The 20,364-nt window shown below is 43.6% G+C and overlaps 1 protein-coding gene across 1 annotated transcript; it reads left to right on the forward strand.

Annotated features, from left to right (window-relative positions):
• Positions 1 to 911: 911 nt before the first annotated feature.
• UPF3A (UPF3A regulator of nonsense mediated mRNA decay) lies at positions 912 to 20,055 on the forward strand. Its single transcript, XM_044287971.1, has 10 exons — positions 912 to 1,083; positions 6,840 to 6,946; positions 7,775 to 7,881; positions 9,221 to 9,319; positions 10,658 to 10,768; positions 11,024 to 11,079; positions 11,170 to 11,328; positions 13,521 to 13,675; positions 16,444 to 16,741; positions 19,903 to 20,055. The coding sequence occupies exons 1-10, from the start codon at positions 973 to 975 to the stop codon at positions 20,053 to 20,055; spliced, it is 1,356 nt and encodes a 451-aa protein (XP_044143906.1). The 5' UTR covers positions 912 to 972.
• The last annotated feature ends 309 nt before the right edge of the window (positions 20,056 to 20,364 follow it).

The raw sequence follows: 20,364 nt of genomic DNA on the forward strand, positions 1-20,364 counted from the left end.
TAGAAAGGAGCCCGCAAAGCTCCGGAGGGTGCACTGCGCATGCGTGGCTGCCCTCCATTCATTCCTATGAGAGCGCTGCCTCGGCTATTAGAAGCGAATGGAGCAGTGGCTGTGCTTGTGCAGTGTGTCTCCCATTCATTTCAATGGGACTTCCGAAAATAGCCAAGTGTCCCGCTCGGCTATTTTCTGTGCCCTCATAGGAATAAATGGAGGGCAGCCACTCATGTGCTGTGTGCCCTCCAGGACTCTGCGGGCTCCATTCTATGTATGGCTAGGTCTATATGACGACATTTGTGGCGCGATATTTTATTGCACCAATGTCGTGCGACAATTTTTAGAATGGTAGTCTATGGTGTCCCACTGCAACATGCGACATGCTACAACTGTGACGCGACGGTCGCTAAAATCCATTCAAGATGGATTTTTCTGCGACTGTCTCGTCGCAGTCACAGCATGGCGCATGTTGCAGTGGGACACCATAGACTGCCATTATAAAAATTGTCGCGTGACATTTGTGCAACAAAATGTCGCGCGAAAAATGTTGCAGTGTAGTTGTGCCCCAAATGTCGTGATGTAGACCTAGCCAATAGGTGCTGGTCCCAGAGTTGTGAACCGCACCTATCAGACATTGAGGGCATGTCCTAGGGATATGCCCCCATGTCTGAGATGGGAATAGCCCGAAATGCACCTAGAACTTGGCCACCTTTACCGCGCTGGTAATGGAGTGTGTCTACCTGTACATGCTGATATGTCTGTATACTGTACGTACTGAAGACTCACCAGAGCCCGCTTTACTGAAGGAGACCTTGGTGCGCGCTCTCGGTGTCGGGGACGCGCCACATCCGCAGCTCCAGTCCTCATGCACTTGCGACGGTTAGGACTGAGCACTGGCAACGGAGCTATCTTCAGAACTAACCAGCTCAGCAACGGCTCCGGTACATAAGGTTACAAGCTGGGGACTACACCCCGGTCATGAGGAGCGAGCGGGAGACGCCGCCGGCCGTGCTGAGGGGAAACGGTCGAGATGTGGAACGGAGCGGGACGGCGACCACCGTGAAAGAACGGAAGGCGACTCTGAGCAAGGTGACGATAGGTGGCTGCTGTGCCATCGCCATCCCCTGTATTGTGTACTACTACTGCGTGTGTATCTTCTGAGCTATTATGCTGGGGACCAGCCTGTGATTGGACCGTGCCGTCACGTGACCTGTCCCCATCTTCTACCCCTTCCTTGTGCCCTGTGTTCACCTGCATGACAGACATGGGCTCCAGTCAGCTGTGGGAGAAGGCTGGCTCTATGCACATGCTGTAGTGTTGTGTGGTGGAGGGCACAGACTGACAGGGAAATACTGGCTTCTGCTGTGTGTGTCCCTTTTATGTTCTTTCCTTCTCTGGGTAGAACCTGACTGTGGGCACCTTACCTGTGTGGTTACATAATATGGGGCAGGCAGCTTCTACAGCTGATGTGGATACTGTTCACACAGTGCCGTTTTTGCATTGCTAATCTGCCAGTTGCTTATCAGCATCTGGCAACAAATATCTGGTTTAGTGTCCATTCACACGTCCGTGAGTGTGTCCGCACCCGTTCCGCAATTCTGCGGAACGGGTGTGGACCCATTCATTCTCTATGGGGCAGGAATGGATGCGGACAGCACACAGTGTCCGCATCCGCATTTCCGGCGCGTGCCCTCATCCATCCATGTCCTATTCTTGTCCAAGCAGTTCTTTGGGGGTGCCGGCTGGGTGTGTTGCGGATCCGGACGTGTGAATGGACCCTTATTATGAACACTACCTGCTAATAAAGTCATGGTTTGTTGTCACGTGCTGAAGAGCAGTTGTCAGAATTTGAAATTAAAAACCAAATCGTATAGGACTTTGAGTGTGTCCACAAGGGGATAAGTGTTTGATCCGCCGGGGTCCGACCATTCTGGCACCCGCGGTCGGACCCCCTACAATTAAACTCTTATCCCCTATCCTGTGAATAGGTAGTACGTTTTCATTGTGGGACAATCCCTTCTGCTATCCTGACATGTCTGTTTTAGAAAAAAAAATTATTCCCCATGAAATCATTTTTGAGAACCTTCGAGCTCTGTTGTCCCCCTGGTATTCCTCCTGGAAATATATGAATATTGTGATAAGTGGTTGTTTCTATGCCCCTTATTCGTGGCCATTCTGATATCATCAGCACTGACTGGTCAATGGCCCGCTGTGTAGGGTAACACCCTTTTGACAAGGGGAAAGGTAGCACCCAGTTAAAGGGGTATTCTCATCACGCAGTTTCATACTTACCTGCTCCCGGCGCGCTGTCTACTTCCTGGTTTCGGCAGGGGCGGACTCCATCTTGATTGAAGTCTTCTCCCGGCCGCGCCGCGCGCTGGACTGAACGCGCACGGCGCCGGGCATGCGCCCTGGTGACTTCTTCCTGGCAAGTATACTATACTGGCCAGGAAGAAATCACCATAGCGCATGCGCGGCCTCGGCGTGCGCTTTCGAGACTGCGCACGGCCGGCTGGGAGAAGAGAAGAAGTCGTCTGTGCAAGCGCGGCCACTGCGATTCCTGAGAAGAGCGGTGGCCGTAACTAGGGGAGACGGAAGCCAACAGTCAGGGTAAATATATGTTTATTTTCTTCTAAGGGGTGAGAATTAGTTAATTAAATATATTTAGAAAAATGATCATTGTTAAATCATTGATCATTAAGATGGGAATACCCCTTTAATTCATTCATATATTTCCCAGAGGAATGACACACTGCATAGTCCAGTGAAACCTCTTTAGACGACCACCCAAAATTGCAGTGTAAAGTGGTCTTCTTCAGGCAGCTGTATGTTTGATATACGGAGAAATTGAAAATCAATCTGTCGCAGGATATCTGGTCTGAATAAGACCAGAATGGCCTTGTCAAAGAGGTGGTTTTCGGGGGAGTTTCTGGGCTTAGGAGGCCAGAAAACACCTTTTAAAGAGAATTTTAACCTAAAAGTACTATTAGGGCTAATGCACACGGTCCGCAAAAAAAATACAGATGACGTCCGTGTGCATTCCGTTTTTAACGGAACAGCTGGTCCCTGATAGAACAGCACTATCCTTGTCCGTAATGCAGACAATAATAGGACATATTCTATTTTTTGAACGGACATACAGAAACGGAATGCACACGGAGTAACTTCCGTTTGTTTTTTGCAGACCTATTGAAAATAATAGTTCCACATACGGTCGGCAAAAAAATATGGAATGGACGCGGAAAGAAAATACGTTTGTGTGCATGAGGCCTTATGCAGTAGCTCCTAGTGGCCGACGACCACAAGCATTTCACTTCTGATTTCCTAAGGCTTGGCCGTGTGGCTGTAAACTACCTCCAGGGGCGAGCCCATATCCTGTGGTCACATGCCAGGACGGGCAGCACCATGGACAGCAGCTCATGCAGAGGTTGTCAGTTCCTTTACCGCGTCTTCTATCTCTTCACTTACCAACTGTTACTTCCAAGAAAGAATTCTGATTTGTTATACATAGAACAATGTCTCTACCCCCTGCATGTGCTTATGTTTTGCTTTGACCCTTTTTTCCTATTGGAAATTGAATGGGCAGAGGACGCTGTAAATAAAGAAAATAAGAAAGCGGCGCTGCACGCTGTACAGGGGAAGACACGTTGCCTCATAAAGCATCTGCAGTGAAGTTGGGATCTGTTTTCTCACATTGCAAGAATTCTGTTTTTCTTTAGGAGCCCTTGTAATATACATGAGAGCCGCTTCTTCAGAATCAGAGGACGCAGACAGTAATCCCCTTCTTCCTAAACATTTAGCATAGGAAGAGCATAGGCTCTTTTTTAAAATAAAGAAAAAAAATCATACCATGTGGGATGCCTCTGCTTAGAAAAGCTTAGTTGACTTTGCTTTTCTACATAGCAAAATAAAAGCTTTATACCGACATCCTAATGGAGGATGAAAGAACACTCTTTTGGCCTTTGGTTGGTCAGTGCCAACCTTTACGGCAAACTCAGTGTGAACATGGCCTTACTGTGTTTGTACGTGTAGGTGACTGTAATCATACAAAAAATGAAAACTTTTCTGACTGCAGTTCTTACATACATTATTATATAAGTGAGGCATAGGCAACGCCGCAACACGCAGTAAAGAAGGTGACTATAAACTAACCTAAGATATCAGCACGAGAGATATCACAAAATATTATCTGCCTGTACTTAGTAGAATATTAGCAGAAGCTTAGAAACCTTTAACATACCATATGGCCAGAGGTCATTACTATTAGTACAATTAGAAAATCAGAGCTGTTTCCAACACATTATTGCTGGTGTAACATGCCAGTATGTCTCCCCATGCAGTGTGTACCAAATCATGAGGCGGCTGTGAAGCCACGTCCACTGACTACTACACATGTTGTATGTGATGGGGAAAGGTGCTGCCTAAATGTCTTATTATTTAATGTATTTACTTCATGCCTTTTTTTTTTTGTTGAAAAGTTGAAACTGCTGTGCGGTTGCTAAAATAATAATAATAATAAAAAATAAAAAAAAACTTACCTTGACCGATCCAGCACCGTCTCTGCTTCCTCTTCCCTGTACTGCAGCAAGTGATGTACTATATACCACATCAGTGTGCGATGTATGTAGGGCGATGTGTGCGGGGCAGTGTGCGATGTGTGCGGGGCAGAGTGCGATGTGTGCGGGGCAGAGTGCGATGTGTGCGGGGCAGAGTGCGATGTGTGCGGGGCAGAGTGCGATGTGTGCGGGGCAGAGTGCGATGTGTGCGGGGCAGAGTGCGATGTGTGCGGGGCAGAGTGCGATGTGTGCGGGGCAGAGTGCGATGTGTGCGGGGCAGAGTGCGATGTGTGCGGGGCAGAGTGCGATGTGTGCGGGGCAGAGTGCGATGTGTGCGGGGCAGAGTGCGATGTGTGCGGGGCAGTGTGCGATGTGTGCGGGGCAGTGTGCGATGTGTGCGGGGCAGTGTGCGATGTGTGCGGGGCAGAGTGCGATGTGTGCGGGGCAGAGTGCGATGTGTGCGGGGCAGTGTGCGATGTGTGCGGGGCAGTGTGCGATGTGTGCGGGGCAGTGTGCGATGTGTGCGGGGCAGTGTGCGATGTGTGCGGGGCAGTGTGCGATGTGTGCGGGGCAGTGTGCGATGTATGTGGGGCAGTGTACGATGTATGTGGGGCAGTGTACGATGTATGTGGGGCAGTGTACGATGTATGTGGGGCAGTGTGCGATGTGTGCGGGGCAGTGTGCGATGTGTGCGGGGCAGTGTGCGATGTGTGCGGGGCAGAGTGCGATGTGTGCGGGGCAGAGTGCGATGTGTGCGGGGCAGAGTGCGATGTGTGCGGGGCAGTGTGCGATGTGTGCGGGGCAGAGGGCGATGTGTGCGGGGCAGAGGGCGATGTGTGCGGGGCAGAGGGCGATGATCACACATTGCACTACATACATTACACACATAGATACATTACACGCTGCTGCTGACACCATGCTCTGTAGGTCTAGCTTGAGGTTCTGGCTGTAGTCTTCAGCTCCACCTCCATCATGTTTGCCAGGGTCATTGGGCAGTGCCCCGACACTAGCCCCTCCTCCTTCCAGCTCCCACCAGTTCCCCCTGCTGCAGGGCCCTGTATCCCTCTAGCAGCCGCCCAAACTAACCAATAACAAAGCTCCTTGCTGTGAGGAGCTCTGTTATTGGTTATTGCAGGCACAGGCAGCCTCGCTTTACTGCCTGCGGCGTTCACAGCGCGGATTAATGTCAGGGAAAAGTTGAAGGCATACCAATACCAGGGAGTAAAATGGCCTGTACAGCCTCTATGACACCTGACCCATCCTGAGGAAAGGTCATCAGTATCTGCTCGGTGGGGGTCTGATCACAGAAAACCCCTGTATTATATCTGCCTCACAGATTTACCTGGAACCAGTTATCTATCTGGTTGCTGTTAACATATCTAATATTGTCCCCATTAGTGTATGCGTATTATATATGTATGTATATATATATATAAAATACGCATGGGGGAGGAGGTTTGCTGTATGGCTCTAATAGCAGCAACCCTCCTACAGACACAGAATGTCCTCCATAGACAAATGTGTGTGTGTGTGTGTGTATATATATATATACACACACACACAGACAGAGGCCATGGTTCACAGCTCCCTCCCCTTAGGCATTGCAGCATAGTGTGTGTGAATAACTGATTGATTATTAGGCCTCATGCACACGACCGTGGTGTGTTTTGCGGTCCGCAAATTGCATATGCCGTCCGTGCGCAAATTACACTAAGAGTCAGTCAGTCACACACAATGTGATTACGATTGCTGCAGTAGACCTCCAGCCTTTGCTACTCACTGAGTTCGTCAACGTGGTGGTCACAGAGGCAGACACTGAGAGGGCAATATAGAAACTTATCTTGGCACCTGCTTCACATCCCTGCAGTGGCGCTGGCAACCAGGCAGCACGCGCCTCCCGCACCAGAGTTCAGGTAGGATGATGCTCATTGCTCCCTTCCTCTGCTGCTGTGTAAACCGGCTTGTAAGCCGTAAGACTAGAAAGTGAGGGCTCGGGGCCATTCAGCCCTGCCGGGCCCCCCAACTTCACGGCCCCATAGCAATCGCGTGGTCTGCCGCCATTGGCAGTACGCCACTGCCTGAAAACAACTCACAAAACCTTTATTCTGGAACCACAAAGGTTGATTTTTGTGGTCAATATTAACAAAACTCCTAAAGAAATTTTAAAAAAATAATCTCAGAATAGTAATTTTTAGTGACTTGCACAATTAAAATGTGTGCAGTCTGGATGTGCTACTATTTTAACCTTACTATAGAGGGCTAAAGTTTATTGTGTGATATCTCTTGCAGGTGGTAATACGTCGTCTTCCGCCAAGCATAAGTAAAGAGCAACTGGAGGAGCAACTGCATCCGTTACCAGCTTATGATTACTTTGAATTCTGCTCTGCTGATCCCAGGTTGGTTCTCATTTCAATGCTGTCAATTCCATTGTGATCAGGTTAGTTCTTTTTCATGGTTATATGGGTGTGCGCTGCATAGCCACGATCCACACTGAAAATTACTCTCAATTATTGCTATGTTTTAATGCATTTTGTTGGCATGCCAGTGTGCTTCCGTTCCGTGGCCCCGCTAAAAAATAGAACATGTCCTATTCTTGTCCGCAGACACGGACAAGAAAAGGCATTTCTATTATAGTTCTGGCCATGTGCAATGCGCAAAATGCAGAACACACATGGCCGGTGTCCATGTTTTGCGGATCTGCAATTTGTGGACCGCAAAACACTTGCGGAAGTGTGAATGGACCCTTATTAGCAGAAAATAATGGCAGCATTTTAGTCGCACGGCACACTGCTGGTGCACGTTAGAATACACTCCACAGGTTGGTTACTGTGCCTGTCTGACAAAGTAAGAGCTCGTTCACACGACCATGCCGTTTTTTGCGGTCCGCAAATTGCAGATCCGCAAAACATGGATGGCGCCCGTGTGCCTTCCGCAATTTACGGAACGGAACAGGAGGCCTATTATACGGACAAGAATAGGACAAGACTCATAATTTTTGCGGGGCCACGGAACGGAGCACCCTGTGTGCTGCCCGCATCTTTTGCGGACCCATTAAAATTAATGGTTCCATATACGGACCATATGTAGAACGCAGAAAACGGCCCGTATATGGAACGCAAAATACGTTTGTGTGAACGAGCCCTAATACAAATTAGTGTAGAAAAATAACAGCTTGCCTAATAATTACACATGCACCGTGCTCATTTACTGCAATTTCTTTTTAGCCTCTACCCGCATCTCTTCTCAAGAGCCTACATTAACTTTAGAAACCCAGACGACATCATTCTCTTCAGAGACCGATTTGATGGATTTATCTTCATTGACAGCAAAGGTTAGACACCGAAGTGACATATTCTTGTGTATATTGCATATTGTGCATCAGGTGATATTATTAATAGAAAAGATTGATACTGTGATCCCTCAAGTTATGATATTGATTGCTTCTAGGATGACCATTGTATGTTGAAACCATTATAACTCTATGGAAAACTGGTAATTGGTTCCCCGAAATATAATCCTAAAACAGGGATGGGCAAAACTACAAATCCCATCATGCCCTGCTGTAGGCTGATAGCTGTTGGCAGACTGGGCATGATGGGATTGGTAGTTTTACAACAGCTGGAGAGCTGCAGTTTGCCCTTCCCTGTCCTAAAATAAGAGAAAATTAAGATTTGAGAAACATAAGCAGATAACTAAGACAGATAAAGCAGGCCCTTACATAACAGTCCGTAATAGATACTGGAAGCTGTAAATCACTTCCTATGAGGACAGGAGCTTCTTACTGTATAACACACAGTGTACCAGAAAAATAACATGCAGCGACCGTCATCTCATCCTGCTACAGACAGAGGGCAGCACAAGACATGTAATACCGCACTGTAGTGTATAGGTGAGCTGTCGGACAGCCAACACAGGGGTCATACCACAGAAATGGCCATGCAGGTTGGTTAGATCTGTCTGAGGCATTGTACATTGAGTCTATGAAAGACCACTGTATGTTACCTTTTTCTATAAGACGTGATTCAAAGCACAAGAGACATCCCAATATTTTCTGCTGTTTATTTTTGCAGAAACAATTCTAGGAAATATTCTTCACATGGTTTCTATTCGAAATTGTAATGACTTGTTTTCAATGATATCCTTTTTACCTGTTGAAACAAATAGGGATACACCACAGATCTCCAGGATAATTCCCACAGTGTAGACATCCTTCCTGAGAAGATAATTCTGTCTGAATGACCCTTATAAGGAATCTATCATCAGTTTTTACCGGAAAAAGTGATTCCACCTCCAGGTCATGTAAAAGCCTCTGTTTGTTCCTAATAGCAGGGTACCTTACAAAAAGACATTTTAAAATGTAAATGAGGCCTGAAGTGCCCCTTGGCTGTATTCTCAGCTCAGAAGCATCTGGACTTTTCATCTCAACTCAACCCATCTTTCCCTGATTGACAGGGATGAAATCATCCACAGTTTTCTCCAAATTGGGAGCACAGAGGGACCAATTTAGGGGGTAAAACTGATGGTAGGTTCCCTTTAACATTTTACATTCTGAACGGACAAATTGGCCTGTTCCATACTTACTAGCTAGACTGGAATTCTTTAAAATGTAAAGTAATTGAATTGCACTGACTTAAATACAACAACAAATTGAATATAACATGCCTCCCCAGGCCAGGAGTATCCAGCTGTTGTTGAATTCGCACCCTTTCAGAAAATTTCTAAAAAGAAACTGAAGAAAAGGGACACAAAAGCTGGAAGCATAGCAGATGGTAAGCATTTTTCTTTAAAGGCCTATGTACTTTTACAATATTTATAATAAAAAAAAAAAATCATAATTGTATTATATAGTTTTAGTTTCTTAGTATCATCAAGACCTGTGCTAGTTGTCAGTAAATGGAAACATTTACATAAAATCCAATTTTATTTTAAAGGGAACCTGTCAACAACTTTATGCTACCCATACTAACAGCAGAATAAAGTAGACACAGGTGAGTTGATTTCAGGGATCTGTCATTTATAAGTTAAAAGTAAGTGGTTGCCGAGAACCAACATCACAATCATTGCAGACTGGGCCTGGAAGAGAGTCCCGGCCACCTGAGAAGAGTCCTGGTTATTCATGAATTCCTGCTCTCCTGCCCACCTGCTGATGGCTGACAGTCTTCTACCTAGTTTTCTCGCTTTCTGTCTAGGAGAGAACTGCCAATCATCAGCAGATGGGTGAGAGATCAGGAGATTAGGAATAACCATGAATCTTCTCATGTAGATTTGACTCTTATTAAGGCCTGTGCTGTAATGATTAAACAACCACTTACATTTAGTGCATGAGTGACACACCGCTGACATCAGTATTTCTGTCACTATTGTATGCTGCCCTCAGTGAGGTCAGCATAAAGTTGATGACACGTTCCCTTTAATGTATTTTGTACCGTACAGAAGATAGGTAGGCCGGCCAGAATGGGATGAAGCTTCTTTTAATAGGACTGTCCCATCAAAAATAGTGTACATTTTTTCAAATCAGCACTTGGATCTGAATACTTTTGTAATTGCATGTAATTAGAAATGTAGTATAGTCACTGATTTATTAAATAATATGCATGTACTGTATAGCACCACCTGCTGTCTGTTCTTCTCCTCCTCTTCGTATCTACCGCACTGAGCACATGCTACTTAAGCTGCAACGTGACAGTGACAGGGAGAGAGCTGCCCCCTTCAGCCATTGCCTGTGTGAAAGGACACACCGCCTGAGCTGCCAACCCGAAATAAGTCTAGCAGTGCAATTGGACCAGTGAAAGGGGAGATACAGGGCCGGTTCTAGCTTTGTTATGTAGAGGTCGTCATTTGCTATATGATGTCTGATATTCTTTTTTTACATGAATTAAGGGATTAGCCCTTTAAAGAATTCTTAAGAATAGGGAGTAGATGCTATAATACAGAAATACATTATACAGACTCACAAACCATATCAGAGTAGTAAAAAATAGTATGTGTATACAGTAATAGATTTCAGTAATCACCAACCCACTAGTTCCAATACTAGAAATGCTGGAAATGCTCCTACCAGATAAACAGACATTGTAAATTATCACACCCATTTTTGTATTGTACAGATTTGGAATACAAGAAATTTTTGGAGAACTACTGTGCAGAGGAGGAAAAAATATGTGCAAATCCAGAGACCCTCTTGGGAGAAATTGAAGCAAAAACTAAGGAGCTCATTGGTTTGTACAGCTCTGTCTATTGCTTGGCATTTCTCACATGCACTGGTTTTTCAGTCATGAAGCATAGTTTACGTCAGAGATACCCAACCTGGGGCCCTCCAGATGTTGCAAAACTACAACTCCCAGCATGCCTCAAGAGTCTACAGCTATCAGCCTACAGCAGGGCATGATGGGAGTTGTAGTTTTACAACAGCTGGAGGGCCGCAGGTTGAGCATCCCTGGTTTATGTATTTTTATTATCATTGTCATTTCCAGCTAGAAGAACAACTCCACTTCTTGAATTCATCAAAAATCGGAAGTTAGAGAAACAGGTATGATCAATCACAGCGAGGAGCAGGGTTAACGTAATGCTGATTTTATGTATCAACTAATCTGGACAGTTTTATTTAACCCTGCTCTAGAGAATACGGGAAGAAAAGAGGGAAGAGAGGAGGAGGCGGGAGCTGGAAAAAAAGCGATTGAGAGAGGAAGAAAAAAGAAAAAGGCGAGAAGAAGAAAGGCGTAAACGGAAAGAAGCAGACAAGCAAAAGAAGTTGTGTGAAAAAGAAATACGGATTAAGGTAGTAATGTGTTATAATGTATCCATTTTTAACTGTTGAAATGTTGATGCATAAAGGATCTTGCTTGATGAGGGCATAGAACTACTACTGGCTCCAACCTTTGTAGCTGCTGCTTTTGTAACTCTAGCACTTTTTTATTTTTCTTCTAGCCTTTTTACTTCAGCTGTTATCTGTGCCGTTAGTTTCCACACTGATACCAGTGAATTGTCAGGTGGGTGGTGGCTGAGGATCCACTGACACTGAGCAGTGGAGACTTCCCATCTGGAAATTCACTGGTCTTGTGAAGGTGCTGACCTCCCATGTTCAATCTCTGACTGTTTATTGGATTTACCCTGTACTGCCTGCCCTGATCCCTGCCTGAACTCTGTATTGACCCTCTGTCATCTGCCCTGACCTATTGCCTGTTTAATGGATTGTGATAAAAGGGGTTGTCCAATGACAGACAGTGGGGGCATATCGCTAGGATATGCCCCCATTGTCTTATAGGTGTGGGTCCTACCGCTCGGACCCACACCTATATCGAGAACAGAGCCCCGAAAGTGAAGGCGGGCGCACTGCGCATGCGCAGCCACCCTCTATTCATTTTCTATGAGGTCCATAGAAGTGAATGGATGCGGTGGCCGGTCATGCGCGGTGCGCTCCCATTCACCTCTATAGGGAGCCGGCTTGGTGGTGGCCAGACCGGAGTCCTTCAGCCACCACCGTGCAGGTCCCAGCGAAAGGACACACACCTATAAGACAATGGGGGCATATCCTAGCGATATGCCCCCATTGTCTATGATGAGACAACCCCTTTAAATCTGCCTGCTCTGACATTGGCTTGTCCACTGACCACGTATTTGTCTGTCCTCCTGGTGCCACACACTGGGTCAGCTGTCACTGAACGGATACTACTTCAAGAGGTAGTGGCCTGGTGGTTTCCCTGCAATTAATATCCCTGTATAGAGCTGAAAGGGTGAAGACCAGGGGTGCCATTTGGGATTAGTCCTGAGTGAAATCCATTCAGTAACACAGTAAGTTCATAACTGCTGCATTAGAAAATCACTAAATCCGTCTTTCACACTAGACTGACCCTTTAAAGTCAGTGGATCATTGAGAAAATGTTGAAGCACTGATGGTTGCTAGAAGACGCTGGGTGTGTATTTAGTATTTTTTTCATTGACATGAAGAACTGATGATAAAAAACTGACAAACTGAATGCAGTCTGAGACATTACGGATTCAATACAGATGTAATCATTTATAGTAGTCAAAATCCGTTTACAGCCCATGGAACCATTGCCATCAGTGCGTTTAGAACCAGTTGTGTGGAGATTTGCATGCATTTAGTCACAAGTGAAATAGGTTGAGCATTCATTCCGAGTAATGTAGCCTGGGTCACATTCACTTGTCTTCAGTGTCTCCAGCTTAAAGCGGATCTATCACCAGTTTTATCTTGCCCTATCGGAGAGTAATATGCTGGGTTACCTATTTGAATTGACCTACTTATTTTGCGAAAATCTGTATTGAGCAGCTCAGGCATAATCCGAGCGCGTGCGTCCACTCAATGCACTGCACAAGCTTGGGAGTCCCTCTTTGGTTATAAGAAGAGAGCTGTCAATCAGCGGAAGGGATGGGGGTAGCTTTTTTTTTCTTCTCAAATTTTAAAGCTTATAGTTAGAGCATAGATAAAAATAATTTTTCATTTTTTTTCATTCTAGTAATATTTCTGTTAATTTATGATAATCATATAGTATTACTCTGGAATTAAACTTTATATTTTGTGTTTGCGTGTATTTTAGGGTAATTGAGTGATAGCATGATAGAATGATTGTTGGGGTTGGCTGTTTTTTTTTGGAGGGGTGGGAGTTATGTTATTACTCCCACCTATGAGTACTTATTCAATTTTACTTTGTTCTTTTCTTTACTTTATTTTTTATTTTTATAGCCTGTCTCTCAGTCTCTCAGGTTCCATAACTTTTACACTGTTAATGGGGGGGGGGGGGAATGTGGCCTGTTAGACCTATCAGCATCCTATTATTACCAGCATCTTGGCAATCATTTCACCAGTCACATAACCTCTTGGACCAATAGAGGCTCTGCTGCTGCCTCTGTTTCATACACAGCGCTCATTGCCACAGCCGGTTGTCAGACAGATAAACATGGTTATTTTTCACTATATATCAATGTTCACTTTAATACATTTTCATTTAGCTCCTAAAAAAATCTGAAAAGGGAGATGAAATCATCAGTGAGAAACAAAAGGAGAAAGTGGATGAAATTGACCATGAAGACTCTAAATGGGAAAAATCATCTGGGAATAATAAAGCGAGAACATTTGAAAACTTTGTGAAGGAACTTAAGGAAACGTAAGGATACGTATTTTGTTATTACCTTATACAAAGAAATTACTGATTTTTGTTTTTCTTATTGAACTTTATATATTTTTGTACATTATATATTCTTTTTAAAGGCTAACTTGGAAACATTTATTTTACATATGTTAGTGGTTACCTTCACTTAAAAAAATGTTCTACTAAGTTTCAGTTTGCAATCTTCATTCCTTTTATTATGTGATATTCAGTTTGCAACCTGCTCCTGGTTTTCAACTCTTCTTATGTGGCTGTGCCATACATACTGAATGTATTACACAGCCCATGTGATTCTCCCGCGTAAACTGCCTTGTTTGTGCTCTCCTCCCTATCTACAGCCTGTGTGAACTGCCCTCCTTGAATTCATTTCCACCACTTCACAACCATCTTTGACTCCATGCTGCTATCTCTAATACTGAGAGGAGGGATGGAGAGAGCAGAGAGAGCCGTCAGAAATAGGAGCAGTAGTACTCTTACAGATTTATTTCTGTGCTAAACAAGGTTTAAGCAAAACATTGGTTTCACTCCCTGTTCATTAAAGGGATAGTCCCATGACAAACGCTTAGATCTTGTCCACAAGATAGGATGTAAGTGTCTGAGCAGTGGGGGTGTGATTCGCACTGGTGCTCCTTTCATCTTGGGCGTTCCTGTGGGGTATGGGTCCCCCTATTCTCATGATTGGTGGGGGTCCTAGTGGTTGGACTTCCCACTGATCTAATAGTTAAAGCATGGTGTAACTGGAATACCCCTTTCATAAATGTGTTGCAAAGCATGTACTCCAGATTTTGGGCACAAACTGCACTAGAATTTTGCAGCTCTAGGGTCCTGGGTTCGAATCCCACTAAGGACAACAACTGCATTTTGTTTGTATGTTCCTCCCTGGGTTTCCTCCGGATACTCCAGTTTTCTCCCACACTCCAAAGACATACTGATAGGGAACTTAGATTGTGAGTCCCATTGGGGACAGCTTGATGCTAATGTCTGTGAAGCGCTGCGGATTATGTCAGCGCTATATAAGTGCATTAAATAAGTCAATATGTATTCATAGCAACATAAATCCTAGCTTTTGAAATAAACAGTACTCTTTTAAAGCTCTCTCTGTTAAATTTAAAGGGGTTGTCTGCCACTTAAAGGGAACCTGTCACCGGGATATCGTGTGTAGAGCTGAGGACATGGGTTGCTAGATGGCCGCTAGCACATCCGCAATACCTAGTCCCCATAGCTCTGTGTGCTTTTATTGTGTAAAAAAACGATTTGATACATATGCAAATTAACCTGAGATGAGTCCTGTAGGTGAGATGAGTCAGGGACAGGTTAATTTGCATATGTATCAAATCGTTTTTTTACACAATAAAAGCACACAGAGCTATGGGGACTGGATATTGCGGATGTGCTAGCGGCCATCTAGCAACCCATGTCCTCAGCTCTATACACAAAATCCTGGTGACAGGTTCTCTTTAAGCACTGCCATTCTGGCCCATCCTGCCAGTTTTTACAGACGGCAGTGTTGATTTCACTTTGACAACATGTCTCCTTTGCAGCCGGTTAAAAGCCTCACAGGTATAATTTTGATGTCTGTGACTGGCCGCAGTGGTCACGTTTTGTCGCTGTGATATATATATACAGTACAGACCAAAAGTTTGGACACACCTTCTCATTCAAAGAGTTTTCTTTATTTTCATGACTATGAAAATTGTAGATTCACACTGAAGGCATCAAAACTATGAATTAACACATGTGGAATTATATACATAACAAACAAGTGTGAAACAACAGAAAATATGTCATATTCCAGGTTCTTCAAAGTAGCCCCCTTTTTGCTTTGATTACTGCTTTGCACACTCTTGGCGTTCTCTTGATGAGCTTCAAGAGGTAGTCACCTGAAATGGTTTTCACTTCACAGGTGTGCCCTGTCAGGTTTAATAGGTGGGATTTCTTGCCTTATAAATGGGGTTGGGACCATCAGTTGCGTTGAGGAGAAGTCAGGTGGATACACAGCTGATAGTCCTACTGAATAGGCTGTTAGCTGCTTTTTTTCTTGCCATAATACAAATTCTAAGTAAAGAAAAACGAGTGGCCATCATTACTTTAAGAAATGAAGGTCAGTCAGTCAGCCGAAAAATTGGGAAAACTTTGAAAGTAAGGGCTATTTGACCATGAAGGAGAGTGATGGGGTGCTGCGCCAGATGACCTGGTCTTCACAGTCACCGTACCTGAACCCAATCGAGATGGTTTGGGGTGAGCTGGACCGCAGAGTGAAGGCAAAAGGGCCAACAAGTGCTAAGCATCTCTGGGAACTCCTTTAAGACTGTTGGAAGACCATTTCAGGTGACTACCTCTTGAAGCTCATCAAGAGAATGCCAAGAGTGTGCAAAGCAGTAATCAAAGCAAAAGGTGGCTACTTTGAAGAACCTAGAATATGACATATTTTCAGTTGTTTCACACTTGTTTGTTATGTATATAATTCCACATGTGTTAATTCATAGTTTTGATGCCTTCATAGTCATGAAAATAAAGAAAACTCTTTGAATGAGAAGGTGTGTCCAAACTTTTGGTCTGTACTGTGTATATATATATATATATATATATATATTCATACAAAGTCTGATGAGAGGACCACAGCAGCAGCACTGGAGCGGCGGGGAATTTGACGGGTAAGTAATGCTTATTTTGTTATTTTACACAAACCCTGACTGTGCCCTACTTTTTTCTAATTCATCCCCTTTAAGGACTTGAATAATAAATATCATGTTTTCTGGTTGTAGGACACAGAATGATAGTGACAAGGAGCAAAGAGAAATTGAAAAGAGATACAGAGATAAAGATCAAGATCGACAAAGGTATCATCGAATGGATGATGGCAGAAAAGCAAGAAACAACTATGAGTTTGACAAGTTTCTTAGAAGGAATGAAGATGACCAGAAATGGGGAAAAGGATTCAGCCAAGATCGGGCCAAGAAAGGGAGCCACAACAACAGCTATGCAGCGGATGCTGTAGACAAACTGGGTAAAGAGGACAAGTGTGATGACATGGCATCCAAAAAGGAGCGCATAAGAAATAAGGTTCTTTTATTCTTTTAGGATCATTTCTCATTAGCTAAATATGCCCCTATAAACAGTGCTCTTTATACACCAACTATAAAACATAAAGAAGCACATTATAAATACCACATAGAAAAATGAGCACATTCATCATTCCATGTAGCATCTTTTCTGGATGTTATTATATTCAGTTTCAGTTATCTTGATCTTGACTGCATTTTATGAAGCCAAAAATACACCTCATGGTGAGTAGAAGTACAAATGTGCAATGTATGACCAAGAAAAAAAATAAGTTTCATTAATGAAATGTAGCAAAGAAAACAGCAGTGTTCTCCATAAAAACATTTTAATTGTCTTTTTATTTATTGACCTGAACATGCTAAATGACAATTTTCATTTCATGACCCGTTTTTTGCTTGTAAAAAAACACAATGGGTGAGATTTATCAAAAGTGGTGCAAAGGAAAACTGCCTTAATTGCCCAAAGCAACCAATCAGATTGATGATTTCATTTTCAAAATTAACCCGAAAAATGAAATATGGAATCTGGTTCCTGGGCATCTAAGCAACTTTTCCTTTGCACCAGTTTTGATAAATTTCCCCAAGTGAATTTCAAATGTGTTTTTTTTACAACCATTTTTGATGATGTTTTTAATTTGTTACATTTGCATTTTGGTGTTTTTTTAAGTTCTATAGAGTACCTTTTGGAAGAAACAGCATAAAAAACACCATACACAGGGGTAATTTATCAAGACGTGTACTCCAGAATTCTGGTATTAGGCTAGGGCTACACAGTGACATATGTGGCGCAACAGCATGTCTGTCAGTAACTTGCCATCACGCGGCTATTTTAGAAATGTGATTTGGCTGTGAACACACAGCTAATTCACAGGCGAGTCACGTGTCACATGCCACATATTAATGTCAGTGGAATGAATGTCACATGTGACACAAAATCCAGCATGTCTGGACTTTTTGCGACTGTCTTGTTGCAGTCACAGCATGTCACATATTGCATTGCAACACCATAGACATACATGAAATGCTGCGCAATATAAGTTGCCGTGTAGCCGTAGCCTTAAAATGGTACATAATGTGGCGTTTGTGGCTTTTTGGGCTTATTTGCGCCAAAATTTTGAGATGTTTTGCATTTTCACATTACCCATTCTAGTTTTGAAAAGTGACTATGGTTAATTAGTTTTACTCCAGATTTATAAACGGCAACTTTTTAAAAAGTCACAAAAAAGGCGTAGTCTCACCCCAGTAGGAGGGGTGGAGTACACAAACATTAGTGTTATGTGAAAGTGTTATCTGCACCAAAGTTATTGCCAAGGAAAACGCCTGACGGGACCTCATTAGCAAGAAGTAATGCATTACATTGCAATCTTTTTGCTCAATGTGTGGCCTGTGTTATAAATAGAGAAGCTGGGTCCTACAGTGACCTTTATTTCCCTCTTTCCCTTCATAAGTGGGATCCCAGCAGTGAGATGGCCGGGAAGTGATGATATATCTTCTTTATAGCATCATTTCTAATCGTGGAAACCGCCTTTAATTGATTCGCTAAGGCTTAGATCTGCATCCAACAGTTGGAACATTAGCTGTCCATAGAAACAGTGGGGGAAGATTTACTAATCCTTAGTTTGCACCATAAACAAGCTTTTTACCACATTGTTATGTGTTTTAGACTTTCTTTGTTGTTTAGCTGAACAGGCTTACGGGAAAGGGGTGTGGCTTAATATGCCACAAAAAAATGCGCCAAAATTAGCGCATGATTTTGGCTTATAGGGGTTTTCTGAGATTATAGGTCATCAGTATCTGATCATGGGGTCCCACACCCGGGACCCCCAACGTTCAGCTGTTTAAGAAGGCACCGGCGCTCGCAGTAGCACCATGGCCAGCTCACAGCCAGGGAGAAGGAGACGCCCCTGGAGAAACACTGCCATCTCCTCCTCCCTGCACCGATGGTATGGATTTACATACCAGACGGGAAACCAGAACGGGGGGCACAGCAGGGGAATAATCAATATCAGATGTCATCAGTATGCCCTACCCTGCCAGCTAGGACCGATGAAAGGTCCTCTTTTACAGATTTTTGCATTGCAGTATCATTTTATTTATTTTTTTTATCAAACGTTAATAACCTATTTCTTTGAGCTTCTTGAGAAGAGGAGATGATGCAGTCAAGGGGGCAGATTTACTAGTACTTTCCAGATTTTTTAAAAAACTGTTTTTTGGCAGTCTAAAACTGTAAAGACAAAAACCAGACACAAAACGGATAAACACATCCTGCACGATATGATAAATAGATAAGTAGATGTACATGGCCACAATAGGAGCACTTTCAGAGCACAGATATTTTTTGATTGAAAATGTATTTGCTAAGAACCTATCCTTTATCCCATCCATTCAACAGGCTGCTTTTAATTAGTGTGATACATATAGCCAAGTCTGCCCTTAATCCCATAGGTTGCCTGATGGCACACTGAGGTAACAATTGTAGCAACACAGTATATGTGTGGGTTATGCTCTCCTGAATTTAGATGCCCGTACGGCATGGAGATAAACTGTTAAGAGTAGGTTCCCACCTGGACTGAGGTCACCTTGCCATGCTTGGTGGACACGTATTTTTGGATCATAATATATTTACTAAGAACCTCATTATATCAAATGTGGTATTAGATTTTATATATAGAGTTTGCACTTAGTGCTTTGTAAAACTGTGGCAGAGTTATCACAGTGGTTGACGCTGGATGACAAATCTGCCGTACCTTTACACTGTCTAGTCTAATTTTACACCACCTATTAGTTGGTTTAATTTACAACCGAATTGTGTGCCAAACATTTTTCATTGTCGCATCCTGCCCCTTTTCCTTGATGGACAGGTTGGAAAAAAAGAGCATAAAACAAATGTCGTGCAAAGCATGTACGCCACTTTTGCAGCACAAATTATGGCTGAATTGTGGCACATTTGGATTAGTAAATCTCTCAGAGTGTTTGAGGAGAAAAGCTATGTCAGTTAGCAATTGGCAAGGATGCTACTCTCTAACATAAAGGATAACGTTTCTCTAGAGTGACGCTTCACTTCAGCAATGGAATTCAATATCGGTGGCCGTAATTACACAATTTATAATAGTTGCGATTTGATGGCCGTTTATTGTATCATAACTCTCTTACCTTTGACAGGATCGCCCGGCCATGCAGCTGTACCAGCCAGGAGCTCGCAGTCGCATAACTACAGGATTTACAAATAAATATGTGGAGGATCCGTCTTACATGAAGAATGATGCAGACAACATATCTGGAAGAAGCTCAGAGAAGAGTGAAGATGCTGGATAAACCACAGGACATGGGTGGAAAAAGAATTTATGCAAGCGCTCCACTGACTATGGACAACAGAAGCTAAAGCCAAACCATATGTTGCCTGCCTCATTCTTCCCCTGGAAATGGAGAGCATACTTTCTGCTAACCCCTTTTGTGCCAAAGAGCTCCTAATAAATTGTACCACATCCCCACAGCCCATTTACTGAGTTCAGGGAGAGAAAACACTACTAGTAGCTTTGAGCAATCTTTATATTTATTATTTCTACTTGATGTGAAATGTAGACATTTTAGTCTGATCAAGCAGAATACAAATAGCACATGCAG

Source organism: Bufo gargarizans, chromosome 3 (genome assembly GCF_014858855.1).
Source record: "Bufo gargarizans isolate SCDJY-AF-19 chromosome 3, ASM1485885v1, whole genome shotgun sequence".
NCBI lineage: Eukaryota > Metazoa > Chordata > Amphibia > Anura > Bufonidae > Bufo > Bufo gargarizans.

Bases quoted from the DNA above. Each gene is read 5' to 3' on its own strand.
- UPF3A (XM_044287971.1), top strand. From the start codon at position 973: ATGAGGAGCGAGCGGGAGACGCCGCCGGCCGTGCTGAGGGGAAACGGT. The intron at 7,882-9,220 runs GTTAGACACCGA...ATGCCTCCCCAG, and splicing joins TATCTTCATTGACAGCAAAG to GCCAGGAGTATCCAGCTGTT. The intron at 10,769-11,023 runs GTTTGTACAGCT...TGTCATTTCCAG, and splicing joins AAAAACTAAGGAGCTCATTG to CTAGAAGAACAACTCCACTT.